This window comes from Salvia miltiorrhiza, chromosome 2 (assembly GCF_028751815.1).
Source record: "Salvia miltiorrhiza cultivar Shanhuang (shh) chromosome 2, IMPLAD_Smil_shh, whole genome shotgun sequence".
Lineage (NCBI taxonomy): Eukaryota > Viridiplantae > Streptophyta > Magnoliopsida > Lamiales > Lamiaceae > Salvia > Salvia miltiorrhiza.
In genome coordinates, this window is record NC_080388.1 from 25,320,755 (window position 1) to 25,344,745 (window position 23,991).

General features: G+C 40.7%; 1 protein-coding gene across 1 annotated transcript; it reads right to left on the reverse strand.

The window, feature by feature from the left end:
- Nucleotides 1-17,643: 17,643 nt before the first annotated feature.
- LOC131008186 (uncharacterized) lies at nt 17,644-19,452 on the reverse strand. The gene is made up of 3 exons (XM_057935079.1): nt 18,978-19,452; nt 17,995-18,620; nt 17,644-17,811 (listed from the first exon to the last, which is right to left on the reverse strand). The coding sequence occupies exons 1-3, from the start codon at nt 19,450-19,452 to the stop codon at nt 17,644-17,646; spliced, it is 1,269 nt and encodes a 422-aa protein (XP_057791062.1).
- Between the last annotated feature and the right edge of the window lie 4,539 nt (nt 19,453-23,991).

Below are 23,991 nucleotides of genomic sequence, written 5' to 3' on the forward strand. Positions count from 1 at the left end.
AAATTAGTATATTGGTAAACAGGGTCGATCCCACAGAGAGCAGTTAAAACTCATTCAAATCCCTAAAATCTATAAAATTGGTGATGCCACCACGCCTTAATTTTAAGAGGAGTTAATTAAACTAACAATGCAGAATTAAATCAAATAAAATACGCTTGAAGTAAATCAATAAAAAGGTAATTCGGCTCAAATAAATCCACACTAATTTAACTCTGATCCTCGACGCAATAATTAATCAATCCCTATCAACCAACCAGTTATAGGATACCGTGATACGCACTGACATACTCCAATTCCTACTTACTATGTCGATAAACAGCTAGATACGCTAGTCTTGTCTATTTTCCTTATTAAAATATAACCTAGCTGGATACGCCAGTCTTAGATTTAATATTCTAACAGCATTAAGATGAAGGAACCCAATTTAGACCAATTATCCTAGATACACTAGTAATAATTAATCCACCAATTTATTCCTACTACAAACATGGTAGTTTTGTCACTAATCAGCCCTATTCCAACAATTACGGATTGAAGGTGTTAATTGACTATAATCCAATTAAACCTAAGTTGATCAGGCTTAAATAAAATCAGAATTATCATTGAACCTAGGAATTAATCGGAATCAATAGGAATCAATTTTAAACCAATTAGGTCTCACAGATAATTAAATCAGAGTTTCATTATTCTCGCCGAATTAAAAAGTTAGCTACTCATGCTTAAATTAAGAACAAGCAAAGAAATAGAAGTAAACATAAAACAAGAGAATAAATTAAAACTCAATAAAATAACTACTCTGGAATGAAAAGAGAAATCGTCGGTACTGAAAGCTAAAGCAAAAGTATGAACGTAATCAAAGTAAACTAATAAATCTAAGTCTAAAGTTTGCGGCTGCCAAGGGAAAGATGATCTCCAGCAAAGACGAAAATTAGGGCAAAAGATTGTATGTCTGAAAGAAAAACTAGGCCCTATTTATAGACTTCAAATCCTTCTTGATCACTATGGAAGTTGCCATGCAAAGCCGGACTCTAAAAGGAATAGAATCGTGCAAAGGAAGGTAAGTCCAGCTGTGACGCGCGCTCTGGAAATAATCTCCACTATGGCGGAAATCACGGCTCTCGCCAGCGGAATGGTGATTTCCCTGCTATCGCCAGAGGAACGGTGATTTCTCTGGTTTCTCGATTCCGCTGTAATGGACTTCGGTTCCGCTGCACTGGACTTTGATTCCGCTGGCATTTCGATTCCTCTGGCGCTTTCGCGAATTTCTCTGACTTTTTGATTTCTCTGCTTTGACATCCATTTCGCTGCTCTGGAGATTGGTTTCTCTGACTCGGGGCTTCGGCTGACTTCTCTGGTCTGGTCTGGAGCGCGTGCTTTGGCGATAGAGCTATGCTGCTCTGCTCTGGTTACAGAGTTATGCTAAAAACACCTCTTTAGCCCCGAAATCTCCAAAATTGTATTCTTCCATCTAAAAACCTAAATCTCCTGCAAAGCATTAAACAAGCCATAAAACGCACCATTTTCCAGAAGATTCTCTTAAAATAAAGCTCATATAAACCCCAAAATTTAGCACAATTAAGCATAAATCAGTGCCCTATCATATTTTTTACTCCTGAATTCAACGCCATATAATCGAAGCTACTACTCAATTTCGAACTCACCAATTGATTGGAGAAAATTGAAAGAAGAAGAGGGGATAGGAGAGCTTCAAATTCAGCATAAATTCCAACATCAGCTCGAATTCATCCACACAAATGGAGGAAAATGGCAACAAACTTTGGTTCAAAATCTAAATTCAATTCTGACAGCAGCAAATCTTCTTCTCGAGAAGAAAGGCCAAACTTCGGCGACAAATTCCTCACCCAAACTCCGGCGGCCCACCACATCACCTGCAAAATCCTCGATGGCGCTGTCATCGGTCTCCGCCCTCGGCCACCGCGAGATCTACATCGTCTGGCGCAACACCTCCCACCATCATCGTACTCCAGCATGCCGCGCAACTACTGGCCGAAGAAGAGAAAGAAAGGGAGAGAGAGAGAGAGAGAGACAGAGTGTAGAGAGAGATACCGAGAAGAGAGAGAGATGGATTTAGTGTGGGTATTTTTTAAATTTTAATCTTAGGGGCAATTTAGTCATTTAACACAAAAAGTGGATAATTTTTAAATTTTTTATTTGAGTGGGTAAATTTTAAGTTTACTAAAAGAAAATGGCTACTTTCATATATTGACTCTAACTTAATGGTAGAATTTCTACTATTTGGAACAGTGAACGTATTTTACAAGGAGGATTTCGCACCTATTTATAGACAATTACAAATATGGGAATTTTAGTAAATTCAAAACTGGGTACAATCGAGGGTAGTTTCATCCTTTCGTATTTGTTCTTCCTGAACCTGAGGGGTAGTTTGGTCTCTCCAGACCTTTACTTTCCACGTGGGCCGGCAATGAAATATTCCTCCGTCTCCAAGCCTTAGGGGTTATTATAAGACCACCTGCAAAATGGTTATGAGACCACTTCTAAGTTCTAAGTGTATTTCTTTTCGCCAACAATAAAATACTCTTATGTTCTTTCCCAGAACCAGGTGGCTGATCCAATAATATCCTTTTGTTGCAGGAATTCGGTGTTGAAATCAAGGATAAGAATGGAGCCCAGAATCAGGTGGCGGAACATCTATCCCGCATACTCCAGCAGAAAGATGGTTTGCCCATCAACGATATGTTTCCAGATGAAGAACTATACAAGGTGGAGAAGGCTCTGGCCAGAGAGCCATGGTATGCTGACATTGTCAATTACATGGTAACAGGAGCACTCCCTTTGGGAATCGGCTCAAGGCAGATAATAAGACCTACATATGGAATGACCAGTACCTGTGGAAGTTGTGCTCAGAGAAGGTCATACGAATGTTTGTACCCGAGTTTGGGAAAAAGAGCAACTTGCTGAAGGGTTGTATACTGAAAGCAAGACTTTATGCTTGTATACATTGATTCCTTAGTTCACTGTGATTCTTCTATCTGAAATACTCCCTCCGTCCGCCAAGATTATGGCAATTTGCTTGGGCACGAGATTTAATAAAATTGGTGATGGTTTTGATGTAGTGGAGAAATGGTCCCACCACTTTATGAGATGAGTGGTTGAGATTGAATTTTGAGTTTTTTTTTTGTAAATAAAGAGTGTTAGTAAGGATAAAATATTAAAGAGAATGGAGGGACCATTGCCATAAAAGGAAAGTGACATAATCTTGGCGGACGCCCGATATAGTAATTGTGACATAATTTTGGCGGACGGAGGGAGTATTGTTATTGCATAATCCTATTATAGTCCAATTTATCTCATACTATAGATTATATGGTGTGTTGTAGACCACAGAAGATCATATAATTGGAAAAAGTTGAGATATAAATTGAGTTCACAATCGAGGCAACTATGGACGAGTTGCTGGTTTAGATTGTAGCATAAATGGATAAATAGTTTGTCTTGGCTATTTATTTATGCTAGTACCTTCGTGTATTGAACAGGATCACAGTGAGATGAATTCTTATATTCTGACTAATTAAGAATCAAGATCTCGGCGACTTAAATAGTCTTAACCTTAGTTGGATTAATCGGTGTGAATAATAGATTGACTATTGCTTTGATTTATCATGGGTGAGAGTTCTCTTGAAGCTCAATATACTCGATACTTTGGGTGATAGCAATTATTATTTGACATGCAATTATATTGCAATAAGGATTCGTGTCCTGCTAATAACAGGATGATAATATCCTCTCGAGGAACTTAATAAGTTTATCGTATTAAACCCTGTAGGTGGAATTAGTTCTGATACGATAATAAGTTTAAGTAGTAGCACTCGAGATGTCGTTTATAATTAAACGACTAATTAATTAATTAATTGATCGTCAGAGGAATTAATTAATTAATGGATATTGAATATCTTACACACGGAGATTAATTAAGTCTAATTCTAGCCCTGACTCACCTAAAGAGTAAAGATGTAAATCAATATTAATTTTCTAGTGGAATAAATTAATACTTGTATCTCGATTTTATTCTGGGCTGAATAAGAAAATCGAGCACTGGAAGGCCAAACTTTATTCAAGCTAGTAGATCCCCGCTTGGCCCAATAAAGGTTGCACTCCTTAAGTGGGCGTCCCTCTAATCTCTTAAGCCTTTGGGCTTGGTCTGATTTAATTATGTTTTTGGGCTTATTATTTAGGTATGTCTAATACCTAGTATAAGTAATAAGACAACTCTAAACCTAATTAATTATTATTATCATACACGTGAGAACAAGATTGAGAGTGAGGAAATGCTAACTTTGAGGGAGAGAGCTTGAAGCACGTTGCCATAGGCACTTGTGATTTTTGTATGTACTCGTTTGGCATCCGAAATAGGTCACGGGCAAATGGATCATACGTCAAACTATGGTTCCTTCACTTGCAACATTGCTATGCTAAGGAGTGCGGATGCCACTTTGGGCACAAGCAGAGTGCTATAAAGATATTGAATTATGGGTTCTATTAGCCCACAATTTTCAAAGATTCATATGAGATGTGCCGGAAGTGTGAACAATGCCAGAGAGAGCAAAATATCACCCAAAGGAACCAGATGCCAATAATCCCTATCCTACCCATGGAGATTTTCGACATTCGGAGCATGGACTTCATGGGTCCTTTGCCCAATTCAAATAGGAACCAAAATATATTGTTGGCAGTGGACTATGTGTCCAAATAGGTGGAGGCCGATCATTAGTGATTAGGGCACACACTTCTGCAATGCCACCTTAGGAAGCTTACTCAATAAATATGAAGTTCAGCACCGGGTGTCTACGGTGTACCATCCCAAGGCAAATGGATTGGCCAAATTTTCCAACAAGATCATGAAGACCATTATAAGGAAGGTCGTTGGTCCGAGCAGGAAAGATTAGAGTACCTAGATCAATGATGACCTTTGGACATATCGGATAGCATTAAAGACCCCTTTTGGAATTTCCCCGTACCAGATGGTGTTTGGCAAGATATGCCATCTGCCCGTGGAACTAGAGCGCAAAGCATTATGGACAGTGAACAAGATGAACTTTGACTGGGCAGAGGCAGGTGAGAACTGGAAGCTAAGTATCCAGGAGTTTGAGGAGATACGATTGGAATCTTATGAGAGTGCCTCATTCTACAAGGAGAAGTTGAAGCTTGCCCACGACCGATTGATCCGGGCAAGGAGCTTCAAGACGGGGAAATTAGTACTCTTATACCAGACATGTTTCATGTTTGTTGCGGGCAAACTCTCAACCAAATGGATCGGCCCATTTGTGATCCATGCTCAATTCCCAAGTGGGGCAGTATAAATCAAGAACCCAAAGAGTGGAAACATTTTCAAGGTTAATAGGAAAAGACTAAAACCTTACTATAGGCAGAGCATGAAGATCCAAGGTCCAGACCCAGAGGACCTTGACAAAAATTCAAACTGAGGAGTACTACGTCGTGCCCACAATTTTAACTTAGCCGCTGGCCAGGAGAGAACCTGGTATTATTTTTATTTTAGTATTTTCTTTTATTTCTGTATTTTAATTTTTTTACCTTTTTGTTCAGTTTGACCACCCCTCCGATGAGTTCTTTGTTTCAACGGGTGTTTTCTAGTTGTTTCCTTGTGTAGGTTTTGAGCAGGTATCTCGGGGCAGAGGAAAACGAATAGACGTGCAGAGGCTCAAAGGGCAAAGGTAACCACTGGGGAGGGCAAAGGTCAGAAACCTGCAAAAGTAACTGACACCTACCCACGTCAACCTACAAACCTTAGCCTATACCTACAACCTCCTTCTCCCACTCTTTCACAACTTCCCTCCCCATGATCAAATCTCACATCACTTCTCTGAAAACCCAACCATTCTGACCATCATTATCCTTTCTTCCTCACTAAACAAAACCCTCACTCCATCGTTCAAAATGGTCAAAACTCAAAGAACACCTGCAGCCTCCACATCTTTAGCCGCACCACCCAAACCCTCCAAACACCAAAAAGCTATAGTAAGTCCCATAGCATGTTCGCCTCTGACCGAACCCCATCTCCGGTGGACACTGCTCCCCTGGAGCATCTCACGACCGACGTCGAAGCCCCCAACTTACTGAAAAAATCACCATCCTATCGCCCCATGCACATTCCTCAGGATGCAGTAGAAGACGACGATAATCACCGTGGAAACGAGGAGCCTCTAGTTTGGCATAAGAGAACCACATATGCTCTAGGGCCCTCCCCGATGAAAAAGAGCAGAAAGGAGCCATCCGATGCTGGGTTTTATCCATCCTCAGAGTGAGAAAAAATAGCGGTGGTGCTTTGCACCGCCCAATCACAGGAGAAGCCGCAAGAGTTGATGGCCAAGAGAGATGAGGCCGACGATGAGGTGGTGATTGTCTGAAGTGCCCCAAGCGCCCGCCGGCCACTAACGTGAAGAGAGACAAACAAGGAGATTGTCACCACCACCACCATACGCATAAAGGACGAAGTCCATGCGCGAGCTGTAGCTATGCCCAAGACCGTGGACTTCCACATATTGGAGTTGCTGGGCCTAGCAAAAGAGGTGAAGGAAAAGTTTGCAGTTATAGGTTGCGAGGAGTTTCTAGAATGGCAGGGGGTAATTTACAAAGATTTGGTCAAGGAGTTCTACTCCAGCATGAAGGTAGACATCAGCAACATTAAAGGGCCGATGAGTGTGGAGTTCAAGGTGCTCAAGAAATCTTTCACCTTTAGTATGAGCGACTCCTTAGGGGCATAATCGACAGCAAGAAGATGATAACCCCGCAATACCGAGGGGCTCTGAGGTAAATCCCCACGAATTTCGATGATCAAAAGACATGGGCCCAATTGGGCACATGAGAAAGATTCATTGTCCAGAGTAACAAAGGGACACAACTCAAGTCTCATGCCCTCCGTATTTGTCACCGCATCATCGACTACAACATCTTCGGAAAACAGGACAGCAGCAACGCCCTTGGGCAATAGGAGCTCTTCATTCTCTTGACAATGGAGAACAGAAAGCGTCTCAACTTCGCTTCGTTCTTCATCGCCCACATGAGGAACGTTGGGAACCTTGTGGAATATCCTAATCCTTATTTTGATGATACCAAAATCCATAGGTCTTGAACGGTTTGAACTCAAGTGTTAGAGTTTGTTTCTAGTTTAGCTTGCGGTTCTGAAGACTGGGGACTGAAGGACGAAGGATTGAAGACTGAAGACTTAAGATACCAACTGAAGTGTCAATTGAAGAATCAGTTCGGAACTGATTACTTAATGCGTGCCGCGTGGACTCAGCGAACTGATATTAAAGTCAAGTATCAGTTAAACATTCTTCCTCGGACTGAACTTCTAACGTTCAAAGGAAGCCACATAATCCAAAAAAGGACAGCCGCATTAAATGCAGAGATCTCAGGATCATCCCTCTCTGCAGAGGTCATTCCTATTTGGTGGCTACTTTATCAGAGACGTCACATCTCCTGCCCTTCAAGATAGTCATTCCCACCAAACAAGGAACCTCGAAGATTGAAGCCTCAAGCCCAAATTCAAAATGCTCTCCAACGGAAGAAATCTTGAAGTCGTTCTCCACCAACGGATCTATTCAATATCTCTCCTATAAATAGCGTTCGAGGATCACTTCAATCTTCTCCGATTCAACGACATAAGCTGAAACTCTGCCAAAATAGTTTCTCAGCCAAAAGCTTAACCTCCCCAAAGCTTGAATCGAAGAAGAGAATTCCAAAGCCAAAAATTAGTCACTGCTGATTACACACATTTGACGAAGCTGTCGTTTGAGCTTTGTGCAAATAAAATATCCTGTGCCCACAACTAGATTAGCTAGTGGTAAGTCCAGAGTCTAATCCACAGGGAACTGAGCAGTAACTCCTCCTGTATGGGTGTCACTAAAAGGGGTTTGTATCTTGCAGTGTTCTGACCACAACGTGCTTATGGGCAGAACGGGGTTTCCAACCTAAACTGAAATAGCAAAAGTAGATAAATCAAATAACAAACAATTCTGACTTGGGTTTGAATCACTAAACATGAACTAGACACTCGATCATTGGTGCAAAGATAAATTACTATACTCGCATACCAGTGGTTATAGGCATAAGAATTGTTGCACCCCTATTATCACTCGTCACGCACGCAAAAACCCCTTGCCCAATCTATCTTTTCAGTTTATGATCCCTTAGAAGGTTCAGCTAATGGAAATCAACTACCCCGGGCAACATCCACGCTCTCTGCGATGGCCTATCGCTAGTTGTGCTTTGCCCAGAATGCTTTAAGATTTAGATAGACCCACTTGACTCTTACGCCGATATTTCACAGCAGTCACGGCTCCAACACTCGTTGTACTATTTTGGAGGTCAATGGTGTTTCGCCTTGTGCCCAAAGTATTACTTGTGGCCAGAACTCCCTAGTTAACTAGTGATCAATTAATTGACCAAGTTGTTACAACCTTATTGGAACCAAACCTAGTGTATCGGGAATATGCTCATACAGTTGTTATGCCCAATTTAGACCTCTCGAGTTAAGTGTTCATGCTTAGATCATCTTGCCCAAATCAGAATATAAAACTTAGCCAAACATAAAGTAAATAACAAAGGCAATAGACATAAAGGAAAACATAAAGTAAAAACTGAAATAGAAACTTACTCAAGGCAAAGGGTACTTACGGCCAAAAGTGCCGCAGAAAACATGAACAGAAAATTAAACAACTATGTCCATAAGGGGCGACTACTCCTACCTAACTATGGAAAGTAAACCTATAGCAATGGTCTCTCAAAATTCGTGCCTCCCTCTCTCTCTTCTCTCCCAATGGTTCACAGCTACGTGGTATTTATAGGCATGAGTTAGGGCTATGCAAGCTGGGCCCAAAAGGAGTGGGCTGGAATTAGGGCTCCTTCTGCCAGAGATTGCATCCAGATCTGGAGGCTGATTCTTTCCTTATCCAAACCTCAAGGGATAAGGTTTTTAGATTTCTTTCCTTATCTACATCCTCTGCACTTTTCTTCTCTGCCCCGTCTGTACCTTCTGCCCACGATCATCTTCTGGTGCAACTGGGTCCCACACGGTGCTTATGGGCAAAATGCTATTTTGACTTGAGCAACTCCAAACTTCATCTAAGCTTTTGTAACTTGCCGCTCCAAGCTTCAATTGGTTTTGTATTTGTGCTCACACTTCTTCCCCGAACCGAAGTCGCATTATGCCCAGAACCTTCTTCCCATGCAATTGGATCCTGCCCGATACTTATGGGCAAAGGGTCGGTCTGCCCAACATCCTGCTTCTCGGATTTTTGGTCTTCAAAACAAGCTTTTGAGTGTCCCAAACTCCTCTGCTTCAAACTCATGCCTCTTTCGCGGAATGCAGTAGCATTATGCCTTAAGAGCACCTTCTGCCCAAAGAACGAGCCTGCCCTGGAACTATGCCCTCCCAGGCGACTGACTCTAGAAAAATAAAGGAAAAAGACTCTATCTAGACCTAAAACAGACACGAAAAACGAGCACAAACATGGGCTTATCACACGCGCACACTTTAAACACGATTGTCCTCAAGCGTGCACATGTAATTATGCCCAAAAGACAGACACATACAAAACAGACAAGACTCGAAACAAGGGTTAGCACACCCAAAACGCAATACAAAAATGCAAGAGAATATCTAAGCAAAAACGTGCAAACAATCAGAGACAAAAAAAAAATCATGCAATGCCATCAGTTGAGTCAAGAAGGGGTCTGTGGGCGTAAGGATGTTCCTCCTCATCGCTCATTCTCTCAAGTGTTTTTGGGAAGTGTTTACGCTCGTGACATCATGCTAGATTCTGTCATAGGCTTGCCTATCTTCTATTGTCTCCCCCTTTAGTCAAAGTTCTAGGTGCATCTCATTAGGTCTTTTATGGGTTGTAACGTGGCTTAAGGCATAAGGTGAGAATTTTTGGTACGAGGCTAAGGTCATTCTGAACTTCATCTGGGCAATAGACTTCCAAGATTTTTAAGATCCCTACCTATTCTTGCGGGCCTAAGCACATACTAACCAAAACATTAACTCTTATTTTTTATCTTTTTTTTTAATTTTCTTTCTGGACTTTTTCTTTATTTTGGAATTAGATGTCTCATTTTGCAATTTTTGCACTAGTCCTACCCATAGGATCCACTACACTATCTTTTCTTCTTTTGCCCTTAAGTTCAGTTTGACCAGGACGGCTCAAATTTGGGCAAATTTATCAGTGAATTCAAATGAATTATCAAGCTCAAAGGGGTTCACAAGTGATAGATGTAGGGTTGGTCAGTTTGGCTCTTGTGGGCTAAAGAAAGAATTGCCTAAATCATTTAACACACCTATACTATGTACACAGAGTTCGACTAAGAATCAAGGCAAGTTCTAGCATTACCCTAGTCAAGATGTCAATTTTCACACAAGAAATAAAAAACTGTTATGGGCATAAGACAACATATATCAAAGCTCAAAACCTCACATGGTATGCCCACAACCCTATCCATCGTCCTCAACTACATACGGCATGCTTGGAAATTCGAATCTCAGACTACTTGCACAACAAACTCAGAATATAATCATGCTTAATTGATTGCAAATCGAAAGGTTAACCACAGGACAAAGAAACAACGCTCGGCCCACCCCACCCCACACACACACTTTGCCTTGGGGAAAGTAGGTGTGTAGAGGGGTCGAAAAACAGACTCAAAATGAAAAAAAAAAAAACTAAGGCCTAGGGAGGGTTATGCCCAGAACAGAGTTCAGGTGGGCACCTGAATCCAGTGCTCGGAAAGTAGGCAAAGAGTGCTTTTCTGGTCTCCATCATCATGGCTTCTGTTATGCCCATACGGGCGTCATTATTTGTACTCAGATGGGCAGGGTTCTCTGACTTCTCCTTGTTCTTACTTGCTGGGGTAGATGGCTGAAAGCTTGCTGTGGGGATAACCTCTACAGATGTGGTGAATTTGACTCTCTTGCCCTTAATACGTACGTCCTTTAGGAGAACCATGCTGAAACACAAACAAAACACATAAAAAACAAGTATTCCTCCCCACTCACACACTTTGCCTTAGGCAAAGGGTGTTAGAAGGAGGAATACCAACAATAAACGAAAACAAAAAGGGTGACCCTCCCCACACACACACTTTGCTTTGGGCAAAGTGGGTGTGTCGAGGAGGTCGAAGCACAGACACTATGAAAATAAAAATAAAAACAAGAAAGAAGGTAGAGACGAAACAGACTCGAAACAAAACAAAATAAAAACAAAACTATAGGGGGGTTATGCTCAAGATGAGGTTTCAAGGGTCTCTTCATTACCACATCTTTCACGGTTGGATTGAGCTTTCGTTGTGGGTCACGAACTGGAACGTCATCCTCCTCCATGAGAATGTGATGCATGCACACAGTCTGGCTTATGCCCTTGATGTCCGTTAGGGTCCAACCAATTGCCTCCTTGTATGTGCTCAAAATCTCTCGGACTTGCTTCTCCTCTGTTGAGCTTAACTTCGAACTGACGCTCAAGGGCATAGTCTCATTCTCGCCTAGATGGATGTATTTTAGGTGCTTGGGCAAATTCTTCGATTCGAGCTTGGGTGCTCTCTTGGGTGACGACACCAACTTGTCCTCTGGTCCGATGGTGGGAATATTAAGGGCTTCTGTGTATCCCACTTCCTCCTTTAGGGTATCCATCATTCCAGCAGCTTCCTCCATATCCTCGTCTTAGGCATAGTCCTCTGTCACGCTTTCTTAGATCATAACATCCATTTGGTCGAGAAGTGTTTTCTGGGGCAGGATATCTTTCCCACTTTTCAGCATCACAGCATTCACCTCCTTAACCTCCATTTGGGCAGGAAGCTTTCCCTGCTTCTTTTCCATCTGAGCGATCGTTTGGGCAAGATAGGATAACTGGGCATTGACATTCTGCATTCCTCCTCGAGTTTCCATCTTAAATTTCGCGAACTCTTGCTGGAATTTCATGTTTTCTTGTACCATCGTGTGCACAAGTTCTGCCAAGGAAGCCCCTCTTGCCTGTGAAGGTTGTTGTAGGTACTACTGTCTATAGGGCTCAAAGAGCTTCTGACCATTTCCACCATTGTTTCCTCCCAGCTGTCCCAAAGCATTGACTTCTTCTTCATCCTCAAAGAGTTGAGGGCATTCATCCGTTGCATGGGTGTATGCCATACAAAGTTGGCATGCTTTCACCGGCTTCTTGATCAAAGAAATCTAGTTGCTCATGAACTTCTCCAAGGCACTGCACAGCTTGTCAATCTTATCGTCTTGGGCAGACGATGGTTCTGGTGGTGACATTTTCTCTATTGTGCCTTCTTCATCCCTTGACTCCTCCACCATATTAGCTATAAGTTTGAATGCCTCTGCCGCCGATTTGTTCAAAATGGATCCTCCACATGCAGTATGCAGCCATTGCCTTTCTTACCTTCGAAGTCCTCACACAAAGTATCGAACAAGATCGTGGGCTGGTATTTGATGTTGTGGGCATTTGGCTAGCATTTGTTTGAATCTTCCCTAGTAGTCATATAAGATCTCTCCATCCCCCATCTTGATGTTGCTTATTATGGTCCTTAGGCTCTGGATCCGGCTGACTGGGAAGAACCTTTCGAGAAACTTCTACTGCAACTGTTGCCAGGTCGTAATGCTGTTTTTGGGCAAAGCGTACAACCAATCCCTCGCTCCTTCTTGAACAGAGAACAGAAAAGTAAGGAGTCGGATGTACTCAGTAAGGGTAGGAGATGCGGTGCGGATAGTTCCACAAGCCATCTCGAAATCTTGCAAGGGCCGCATAGGGTCCTCTCTGGGCATATCACTGTATTTGGGCAATATCTGGATCAGGGCGTTCTTCAACTCCCAATTCCCAGTGATATTGGGCAACACTATGCCCGTAGGTCGGAGGTTCAGATTATTTGGGAACATCATATCCCGAAGGGTCTTATCGGCTGGATTGTCTTCTCCGACCATATCTCCCTCTTGGTTCCTGTTCAGCTGTGTCTCTTGCTCTGCCCGACGTCGTTCTCCATTGTTTCGGTGTGCGGTCCTTTCGATCTCGGGATCAAACAATAATAGCTCCTTGTGACCTGCACTCCTAGTACAACGCATACACAAACGTTAAGACAAAACTCACTCAAAATTTCGCAAAAGAAATTACTAGCGCACTCAGTTCCCCGGCAACGGCGCCAATTTGACGAAGCTGTCGTTTGAGCTTTGTGCAAATAAAATATCCTGTGCCCACAACTAGATTAGCTAGTGGTAAGTCCAGAGTCTAATCCACAGGGAACTGAGCAGTAACTCCTCCTGTATGGGTGTCACTAAAAGGGGTTTGTATCCTGCAGTGTTCTGACCACAACGTGCTTATGGGCAGAACGGGGTTTCCAACCTAAACTGAAATAGCAAAAGTAGATAAATCAAATAACAAATAATTCTGACTTGGGTTTGAATCACTAAACATGAACTAGACACTCGATCATTGGTGCAAAGATAAATTACTATACTCGCTGGTGGACGTCGCTAACCACCAAATAATTCCTGCGGAATTACCAAAATAAATTAGTATATTGGTAAGCAGGGTCGATCCCACAGAGAGCAGTTAAAATTCATTCAAATCCCTAAATCTATAAAAACGGTGATGCCACCACGCCTTAATTTTAAAAGGAGTTAATTAAACTAAAAATGCAGAATTAAATCAAATAAAATACGCTTGAAGTAAATATATGAAAAAGGTAATTCAGCTTAAATAAATCCACTCTAATTCAACTCTGATCCTCGACGCAATAATTAATTAATCCCTATCAACCAACCAGTTATAGGATACCATGAAACGCAACGGACGTACCCCAATTCCTACTTACTGTGTCGATGAACAGCTGGAGACGCCAGATCTGCTTATTTTCCTTATTAAAATATAACCTAGCTGGAGACGCCAGACCTAGATTTAATATTCTAACAGCATTACGATGAAGGAACCCAATTTATATCAATTATCCTAGAGACGCTAGTAATAATTAATATACCAATTAATTCCTACTACGAACATGGTAGTTGTATCACTAATCAGTCCAATTCCAATAATTACGGATTGGCAGGAACTAATTGACTGTAATCCAATTAAACTTAAGTTGATCAGGCTTAAATAAAATCAGAATTATCTTGGAACCTAGGAATTAATCGAAATTAATAGGAATCAATTTTAAAACCAATTAGGTCTCATATATTATTAAATTAGAGTTTCATTATTCTCGCCGAATTAAAGATTTAGCTACTCATGCTTAAAATAAAAACAATCAAATAAATAAAAATAAACATACTGAAATATGCGAATAAAGCAGAGAAATAAATTGCAAGAAATTAAATCAAACTTGAAACAATTTATCCAGATGTCGTCTGCCTCGATCCAAGTCCAGCCGCAATATTGAACGAAGAAAACAAGAATTAAAACCAAAGCAAACTATGGAATCAAATTGCTAAAGACGTATGGAATCAACAATTGCATGAAAATAATGGAATTGCATGCATGGAACTTAAAGGAATAAAAAAAACGTCTGCACTCATAAAAGCAAAGGAGCATCCTTAATTCTAATCAAAGTCAAACATCTAATCCCCATCCAAAAGTACGGCTGAAAGAAAGCCAATCAAGGAAATAAGTGGCGTAAAAGCCCACTAACATAATATCAAATCTAATCTTCTAATAACTAAAAGAAAGCAAACGCATATGTCCAAATAAATAATTAACAAAAGAGTTTAAGGCTTAATATAATTTAAAACAAATAACTTCCAAGCCCAGCTCTACTTTCTCTTCAAAATCAACGCCTATTTCAATGAATTCACGCCTTTCTTCAATTCTTAACATTCACCAGCTTCCATTCACCATTCATGCAATTCCTGCACCAAAATGTCACAAACCATGTAAAATCATATAAAATCATGGCGAAACACACACTAAACTAAATAGCTAAAATACACACATCAAATCCCCTCACACTTAGATCATACTTGTCCTCAAGTATGACGCGAAAGAAGAATTTAATGGTGAAAATTAGCCACTATAGACAACTTCCTCCTTCGACACAACACAAAAGACTCCAAAAGCAAAGAACAAACTAACAAGCAAACGAAACTAAACAGAAAGAAGACACTAAACAACGACGAACTCAACTAAACCAATAGCCAAGTAATCATCAAAACACTAGTAACGTAACATACTGCCAAATCGAACTATGCAACTCACAATCGATTCTCAACTCTCAAATCAAGAAAATGAAATGCAAAACAAGTGTTTTCATTGTCAATCTAGTCCAAAACAAGCAACAACGAGCTCCTCTCAAGGTTCACTCTTCTCTCAAGAATTTATTTTGGAATTTCACACACAAGAAGGAAAATCCACTTAGTCGTGATATGTCATGGTCACACAGTAACTCAAAAAGGTCTTTTCTCATTGGTTGTAATGGGGCTAAGGACCATTCATGATGTTGGCAAGATCCTAGGGGTCCTAAGCTCAAGCAGTGAAACTCAAAATGTGCACATCTAATCCAAACCATCATCCACAATTTCAAGTTCATAGAGAAAGAAAGGAAGCAACTAAACTTAGGGGAAAAACTCCAATAATAACAATGATACTACATGCTCAACTCAAACTGGTGCAACATTTTTTTTTTCTTTTTTTTTCGATTTTTCTTTTCCTTTCTTTTCTTTTTTTCTTTTTTTTTCTTTTTTTTTCTCTTTTTTTTTTTGCAGCACCTTTCCTTTTTTATATCCTCAATCAACATGCAATCATCATCTACAAAATATCCCCACAAATCGTCTCCCAAAACTGCTCCCATCCCAAGAACTCAACTGATCAATGCAACTGTTTGGGCAAACGGATCACAGATCCTTATCACTTTACACAAACAGTAGTTTGGGCAAACGGCACATAAGAACACAGCTTAACTTCCTCTAGTAATCAATGGAATGAAGTTCAAATTAGACATGCATCACTGGGCCAAAGAGATAGTCCAAAACAAGCCTTGGCTTAATTATTTAGTGACTCATAAGAAAGAACATGGTCAAGGCTTCAAAGGGCTCACTAGGGGTTAATGCATAGGTAGCAAATCAAAAGCAAGCCAAAGGGGCTACCCTAGTGCCTTCTATCATGCATTACCAATGACTCACAACATATCACAACTTCATGAACGACAAACCACTCAAGAAGAAAAATAGTAGAGAGTGCTCTACTCTAATAAGCTCAATTCTCACTTATATGTGGCTTTATACTCATTGTTGCTCTTATTTGTCATCCCAAATGTCATCCAATAAAAACACAAATTTCTCAATCTCAAAATCCCAATTCTCAAGTATCAAATCTCAAGTTCATCACACAACTCAACCGGGCAGCATGCTTATCACTAATATTTCAACAACCGGAAGGCTCACAACACACAACATAAAAAACGGACTCAACAGAACACAAACTCAAAGACGCCCCCCTCACACTTAGATTTTGCTTGCCCTGAAGCAAACAAAATAAAACATAAGCAAGGAGCACACAAACGCAACAACTAAACGAAGAAAACAAAGACATAAACGAAATAAGACAAGAGACAAAAGATAAAACACGAAGACAACACAAAAAACATGCGAAACAAAACAAGAAAAGGAAGGAAGTCACCGTGTGCGCCGCCGCCGCATCTCCTGTCGAATGGTGGCGCTCAAGTTCGCAATGCTCTCCTATAGGGCTGCCACGTTCTTTTTTTTTTAAAAACTGAAACATAACAAAAATTAAAACTAAAGAAAGGGAATTAATACTGAAAGAAAAACTGAACGAAAAACGGGTTGCCTCCCGATAAGCGCCATTATTTAAAGTCTTTGGCTAGACTATTGATGCAATCAGAATCTCGTCTGAGGTGACAATGGAATTTCTTCCACTGTTGTCATATGAGATGCATCGCAATATGGCTCCAACTTGTGATAGTTGACTACAAGCGTCTTTGCCGTAGCCAAACTCTTAATCTCCACTGGTCCGCCTGGCCAAACAGACTGTATCTCAAAAGGACCTATCCATTGCCTTCCAAGCATGAATCGAACCTTTTCACCGACTTCAAATGTTCTCCAGAATCGATTCTTGTGATAAGCTATCACTATTAGATCTGCATACCCCATGTTGGTATTATAGGCTTCCAAACGGAGCTCCTCCTCAAACTTATCTTTTAAGTCTGGTGGTTCCACATTAAAATGCAGAGTTCTATAACGTGGCTTCCGTCTGGGCAAACGAAGCGTATGTCCAGAACCTGTGAGTTTTGAGTCAGCATGAAGAAATTTGATCTGTTTGGGCAAACAGAACGTATTTCCAGAATCTGCCAATTTCGAGTGAGCAAGGCGAGACTTGGTAGATTCTTTGACTTCTTCATTGTTCATCCCACGAGCATCAAGACCAGTTGCTCTTTTGATCAAGGTCGGTTCCAACTTGTCCTGCACAGATTTAGTCTCAAGATGTTCTTGGACAGAAGGGTCAGTAATGTTAGTGGCACAAACAGTTTTAACAACAAGAGGATTTTTCATGGTATCATCAATATTGAAAGTGAACTTCTCTCCATGTTAATCAAAACAAATAGTACCACTATAAGCATCAATGACTGCCCTAGTGGTCCTTAAGAAAGGACGACCTAACAGAACACCGGTGACTCTTTCGACTGCATACCACTCATTTTCACCACATAAAAGTCAGCAGGATAAACAAAATCATGCACCTTTACTAGAACATTCTCTAGAAGACCCTCAGGATGAACACGTGACCCATCAGCCAACTGAATCACCAACTTAGTAGCCACCAACTTCACACCAATTAGGTTATTATAAACAGCTAAGGGCATGACATTAATAGAAGCTCCTAGATCACACATAGCATGCTCAATCTTAGTATCACCGATGAAACATGGCAGAGAAAACATACCTGGATCCTTGCATTTGGGCGGCAACTCTTTTTGTATCACTGCTGACACGTTCTCGCCCATCACAATCTTTCCAGATTTCTTAGACTTTTCATCGATGAAGTCCTTCAAAAACTTGCTCAGATGAGGGAGTTTGAGTGCTTGGAGGAAAGGAAGATTAATCTCCAACTTTCCAAATATCTTCATGAAGTCATTGATCTCTTCCTCAGGCTTCTTCCTTGCTAACCTTCTTGGGAAAGGTACTGGTGGCACAAACTTAGGATCGCGGAGGCTCAGTATTGGTTCCTCCTTGGTCGAATCATCTTCAACACTTTCTCGTTCTGCCTCCCTTCCTTTCTGCACAGCTTCGGACTCACCGTCCTGTTTGGGCAAACGAGACGTATTTCCAGATTGACCTCCAGTGAGCACTAGTTCTTCAGAATCGTTCTGTTTGGGCAAACAGTTGCTCTCGCCAGATTCGCCTTCTCGAGCTTTTTCCACTTTCTTGATTGGTGGTTCATCCAATTCTTTGCCACTTCTCAAGGTGATCAAGTTCACAGTTTCCTGAGGATTCACTTGGACTTGCGATGGCAATTTTCCTTGATGGCCCTTGAGTTGATTCACGGATGTTGCGAGCTGAGACACTTGACGAGCCAACCCCTCTATCTGCACCTTTTGATCTGCATGAGACTGTTGAAGCTGCTGCACATTGCCTTGCAAAAATTGTTGGTTGCCAATCAATTCCGCCATCATCTCCTCAAGAGATTTGCCTTCTTTCTCGGGAGGATGTTGCTAAGTTTGTGGAGCTTGATACCCCGTCCTTTGATGTGGAGGGCGGTAGTTTTGTTGCTGTGGCTGCTGCATCGTTGGTGGCTGCTTCGGTTCGAGATCTCTCCATCGAAAATTGGGATGGTTTCTCCATGGCGCATTGTGATTGTTTGAGTACTGGTCCCGTTTGGGCAAATGGGGCAGTGGCGTGTCGTAGCTGTAAAAATTGTAGGGAGAATTCGCGTGGGCTTGATATTCTCCCTCATCTCCTGTGCATTGCAGGCTGGTGTGGCCTGGATTACCACATGCTCCACATGGCTTTTCTGGTGGTTGTCCAGCCATTGCGACTTTCTCCACCATAGTGCTCAAAATTCTCTCCAATTTTCCCATCCTTGCTTCGAACTTCTCCTCAAAATCTGATGAACTAGCTTGAGCAGCTTTCTTGAGCTGTTGGATGTGCGGCTCCTCATACTCCCTCGTAGCTTCCACCAAGTGTTGAATTAATCTTTTGGCTTCACTCACCGTGTTTTGGGAAAATCCCTCTCCACTTGCTGAGTTCACCAAATTCTTAGTGTCAACGGTCATCCCTTGGTAGAAATACTGCAACAAGTCACCCTCAGTAAACTTGTGGTTTGGGCAACTATCCACCAATCTCCTAAATCTGGTCCAGTAAGCGCTTAAGGACTCATCATACTCCTGATTTGCACCACTGATCTCATTCTTTAGCGCGTTCGTCTTGGTGGGAGGGAAAAAATGTTCCAGGAATAGCCTTTTCATCTCCACCCATGTAGTGATAGAATAAGGTGGGAGACTCGCGAACCAAGAGTTCGTCTCTGCTGTCATGGTGAAGGGAAAAGCAGCTAATCTGAAGTGTTCCTCCGTTACATCAGTAGGGCGCTTCTGTACCTTGCAGATCTTGATGAATTTGCTCAGGAAATTATATGGATCTTCTCCTTTCTTCCAGTAGTACTTAGGAAGAACATTAAGCAACCCAAGCTTAATTTCTATAGCAGTAGCAGCCGCCGGCATCCGGATCGGAGTTGGGGGGTCTTCAGCTTTGTGGCTTGAGAGATCGTACAGTCTCGGATTGTCAGCCATGTCACTCTCAGTACTTGCAATCGAAATCGAGTCGATTTCTTCTTCAAAGTTTGATTCTGTCTCTGAGTCGTGGTCTGTTTGGGCAAACAGAACCTCGTCAGCAGCTACAGCACCGGGCTTCTCCTCGATGAACTGCTCCGTTCGAACCGAAAGGTCGGACTGTGAACCCAGGAGATCCAGTAGCTTCCTTGCCTTCGCCTCTTTCCTTAACTTCTTCGCGGTCTTCTCAATTTTACTATCGTAAAGGAGGTTCGGCTTGGACGAAATGGCTCATAAACAAATAAAAAAAAAGAAAAATAGACAAAGGGAAAAGAATTAATTAACACCGCTCCCCGGCAACGGCGCCAATATTGTGGACGTCGCTAACCACCAAATAATTCCTGCGGAATTACCAAAATAAATTAGTATATTGGTAAGCAGGGTCGATCCCACAGAGAGCAGTTAAAATTCATTCAAATCCCTAAATCTATAAAAACGGTGATGCCACCACGCCTTAATTTTAAGAGGAGTTAATTAAACTAAAAATGCAGAATTAAATCAAATAAAATACGCTTGAAGTAAATATATGAAAAGGGTAATTCGGCTTAAATAAATCCACTCTAATTCAACTCTGATCCTCGACGCAATAATTAATTAATCCCTATCAACCAACCAGTTATAGGATACCGTGAAACGCAACGGACGTACCCCAATTCCTACTTACTGTGTCGATGAACAGCTGGAGACGCCAGACCTGCTTATTTCCCTTATTAAAATATAACCTAGCTGGAGACGCCAGACCTAGATTTAATATTCTAACAGCATTACGATGAAGGAACCCAATTTATATCAATTATCCTAGAGGCGCTAGTAATAATTAATATACCAATTAATTCCTACTACGAACATGGTAGTTGTATCACTAATCAGTCCTATTCCAACAATTATGGATTGGCAGGAACTAATTGACTGTAATCCAATTAAACATAAGTTGATCAGGCTTAAATAAAATCAGAATTATCTTGGAACCTAGGAATTAATCGAAATTAATAGGAATCAATTTTAAAACCAATTAGGTCTCACATATTATTAAATTAGAGTTTCATTATTCTCGCCGAATTAAAGATTTAGCTACTCATGCTTAAAATAAAAACAATCAAATAAATAAAAATAAACATACTGAAATATGCGAATAAAGCAGAGAAATAAATTGCAAGAAATTAAATCAAACTTGAAACAATTTATCCAGATGTCGTCTGCCTCGATCCAAGTCCAGCCGCAATATTGAACGAAGAAAACAAGAATTAAAACCAAAGCAAACTATGGAATCAAATTGCTAAAGACGTATGGAATCAACAATTGCATGAAAATAATGGAATTGCATGCATGGAACTTAAAGGAATAAAAAAAACATCTGCACTCATAAAAGCAAAGGAGTATCCCTAATTCTAATCAAAGTCAAACATCTAATCCCCATCCAAAAGTGCTGCTAAGTCCTAATATATATACTAGGGTATTTTTAACAAAATCTAACCTAATCAAGGAAATAAGTGGCGTAAAAGCCCACTAACATAATATCAAATCTAATCTTCTAATAACTAAAAGAAAGCAAACGCATATGTCCAAATAAATAATTAACAAAAGGGTTTAAGGCTTAATATAATTTAAAACAAATAACTTCCAAACCCAGCTCTACTTTTTCTTCAAAATCAACGCCTATTTCAATGAATTCACGCCTTTCTTCAATTCTTAACATTCACCAGCTTCCATTCACCATTCATGCAATTCCTGCACCAAAATGTCACAAACCATGTAAAATCATATAAAATCATGGCGAAACACACACTAAACTAAATAGCTAAAATACACACATCAAATCCCCTCACACTTAGATCATACTTGTCCTCAAGTATGACGTGAAAGAAGAATTTAATGGTGAAAATTAGCCACTATAGACAACTTCCTCCCTCGACACAACACAAAAGACTCCAAAAGCAAAGAACAAACTAACAAGCAAACAAAACTAAACAGAAAGAAGACACTAAACAACGACGAACTCAACTAAACCAATAGCCAAGTAATCATCAAAACACTAGTAACGTAACATACTGCCAAATCGAACTATGCAACTCACAATCGATTATCAACTCTCAAATCAAGAAAATGAAATGCAAAATAAGTGTTTTCATTGTCAATCTAGTCCAAAACAAGCAACAACGAGCTCCTCTCAAGGTTCACTCTTCTCTCAAGAATTTATTTTGGAATTTCACACACAAGAAGGAAAATCCACTTAGTCGTGATATGTCATGGTCACACAGTAACTCAAAAAGGTCTTTTCTCATTGGTTGTAATGGGGCTAAGGACCATTCATGATGTTGGCAAGATCCTAGGGGTCCTAAGCTCAAGCAGTGAAACTCAAAATGTGCACATCTAATCCAAACCATCATCCACAATTTCAAGTTCATAGAGAAAGAAAGGAAGCAACTAAACTTAGGGGAAAAACTCCAATAATAACAATGATACTACATGCTCAACTCAAACTGGTGCAACATTTTTTTTTTCTTTTTTTTTCGATTTTTCTTTTCCTTTCTTTTCTTTTTTTCTTTTTTTTTTTTTCTTTTTTTTCTCTTTTTTTTTTGCAGCACCTTTCCTTTTTTATATCCTCAATCAACATGCAATCATCATCTACAAAATATCCCCACAAATCGTCTCCCAAAACTGCTCTCATCCCAAGAACTCAACTGATCAATGCAACTGTTTGGTCAAACGGATCACAGATCCTTATCACTTTACACAAACAGTAGTTTGGGCAAACGGCACATAAGAACACAGCTTAACTTCCTCTAGTAATCAATGGAATGAAGTTCAAATTAGACATGCATCACTGGGCCAAAGAGATAGTCTAAAACAGGCCTTGGCTTAATTATTTAGTGACTCATAAGAAAGAACATGGTCAAGGCTTCAAAGGGCTCACTAGGGGTTAATGCATAGGTAGGAAATCAAAAGCAAGCCAAAGGGGCTACCCTAGTGCCTTCTATCATGCATTACCAATGACTCACAACATATCACAACTTCATGAACGACAAACCACTCAAGAAGAAAAATAGTAGAGAGTGCTCTACTCTAATAAGCTCAATTCTCACTTATATGTGGCTTTTTACTCATTGTTGCTCTTATTTGTCATCCCAAATGTCATCCAATAAAAACACAAATTTCTCAATCTCAAAATCCCAATTCTCAAGTATCAAATCTCAAGTTCATCACACAACTCAACCGGGCAGCATGCTTATCACTAATATTTCAACAACCAGAAGGCTCACAACACACAACATAAAAAACGGACTCAACAGAACACAAACTCAAAGACGCCCCCCTCACACTTAGATTTTGCTTGCCCTCAAGCAAACAAAACAAAGCATAAGCAAGGAGCACACAAACGCAACAACTAAACGAAGAAAACAAAGACATAAACGAAATAAGACAAGAGACAAAAGATAAAACACGAAGACAACATAAAAAACATGCGAAACAAAACAAGAAAAGGAAGGAAGTCACCGTGTGCGCCGCCGCCGCATCTCCTGTCGAACGGTGGCGCTCAAGTTCGCAATGCTCTCCTGTAGGGCTGTCACGTTCTTTTTTTTTTAAAACTGAAACATAACAAAAATTAAAACTAAAGAAAGGGAATTAAAACTGAAAGAAAAACTGAACGAAACGGAAATATAGAAAAAGAAAAACAAAACGGGAGAAACAAAGTGAAAGAAAATCGGGTTGCCTCCCGATAAGCGCCATTATTTAAAGTCTTCGGCTAGACTATTGATGCAATCAGAATCTCGTCTGAGGTAACAATGGAAGTTCTTCCACTGTTGTCATATGAGATGCATCACAATATGGCTCCAACTTGTGATAGTTGACTACAAACGTCTTTGCCGTAGCCAAACTCTTAATCTCCACTGGTCCGCCTGGCCAAACAGACTGTATCTCAAAAGGACCTATCCATTGCCTTCCAAGCATGAATCGAACCTTTTCATCGACTTCAAATGTTCTCCAGAATCGATGCTTGTGATAAGCTATCGCTATTAGATCTGCATACCCCATGTTGGTATTATAGGCTTCCAAACGGAGCTCCTCCTCACACTTATCTTTTAAGTCGGGTGGTTCCACATTAAAATGCAGAGTTCTATAACGTGGCTTCCGTCTGGGCAAACGAATCGTATGTCCAGAACCTGTGAGTTTTGAGTC

Excerpts from the sequence above, each read along its gene's own strand:
- LOC131008186 (XM_057935079.1), bottom strand. The coding sequence starts at position 19,452 with ATGAAAAGGCTATTCCTGGAACATTTTTTCCCTCCCACCAAGACGAAC. Across the intron at positions 18,621-18,977 it reads AAAGCCATGTGGAGCATGTG|GCAATGTGCAGCAGCTTCAA; the intron begins GTAATCCAGGCC and ends AATTTTTGCAAG. Across the intron at positions 17,812-17,994 it reads CTAAGAAATCTGGAAAGATT|TTGGTGGCTACTAAGTTGGT; the intron begins GTGATGGGCGAG and ends ATTGGTGTGAAG.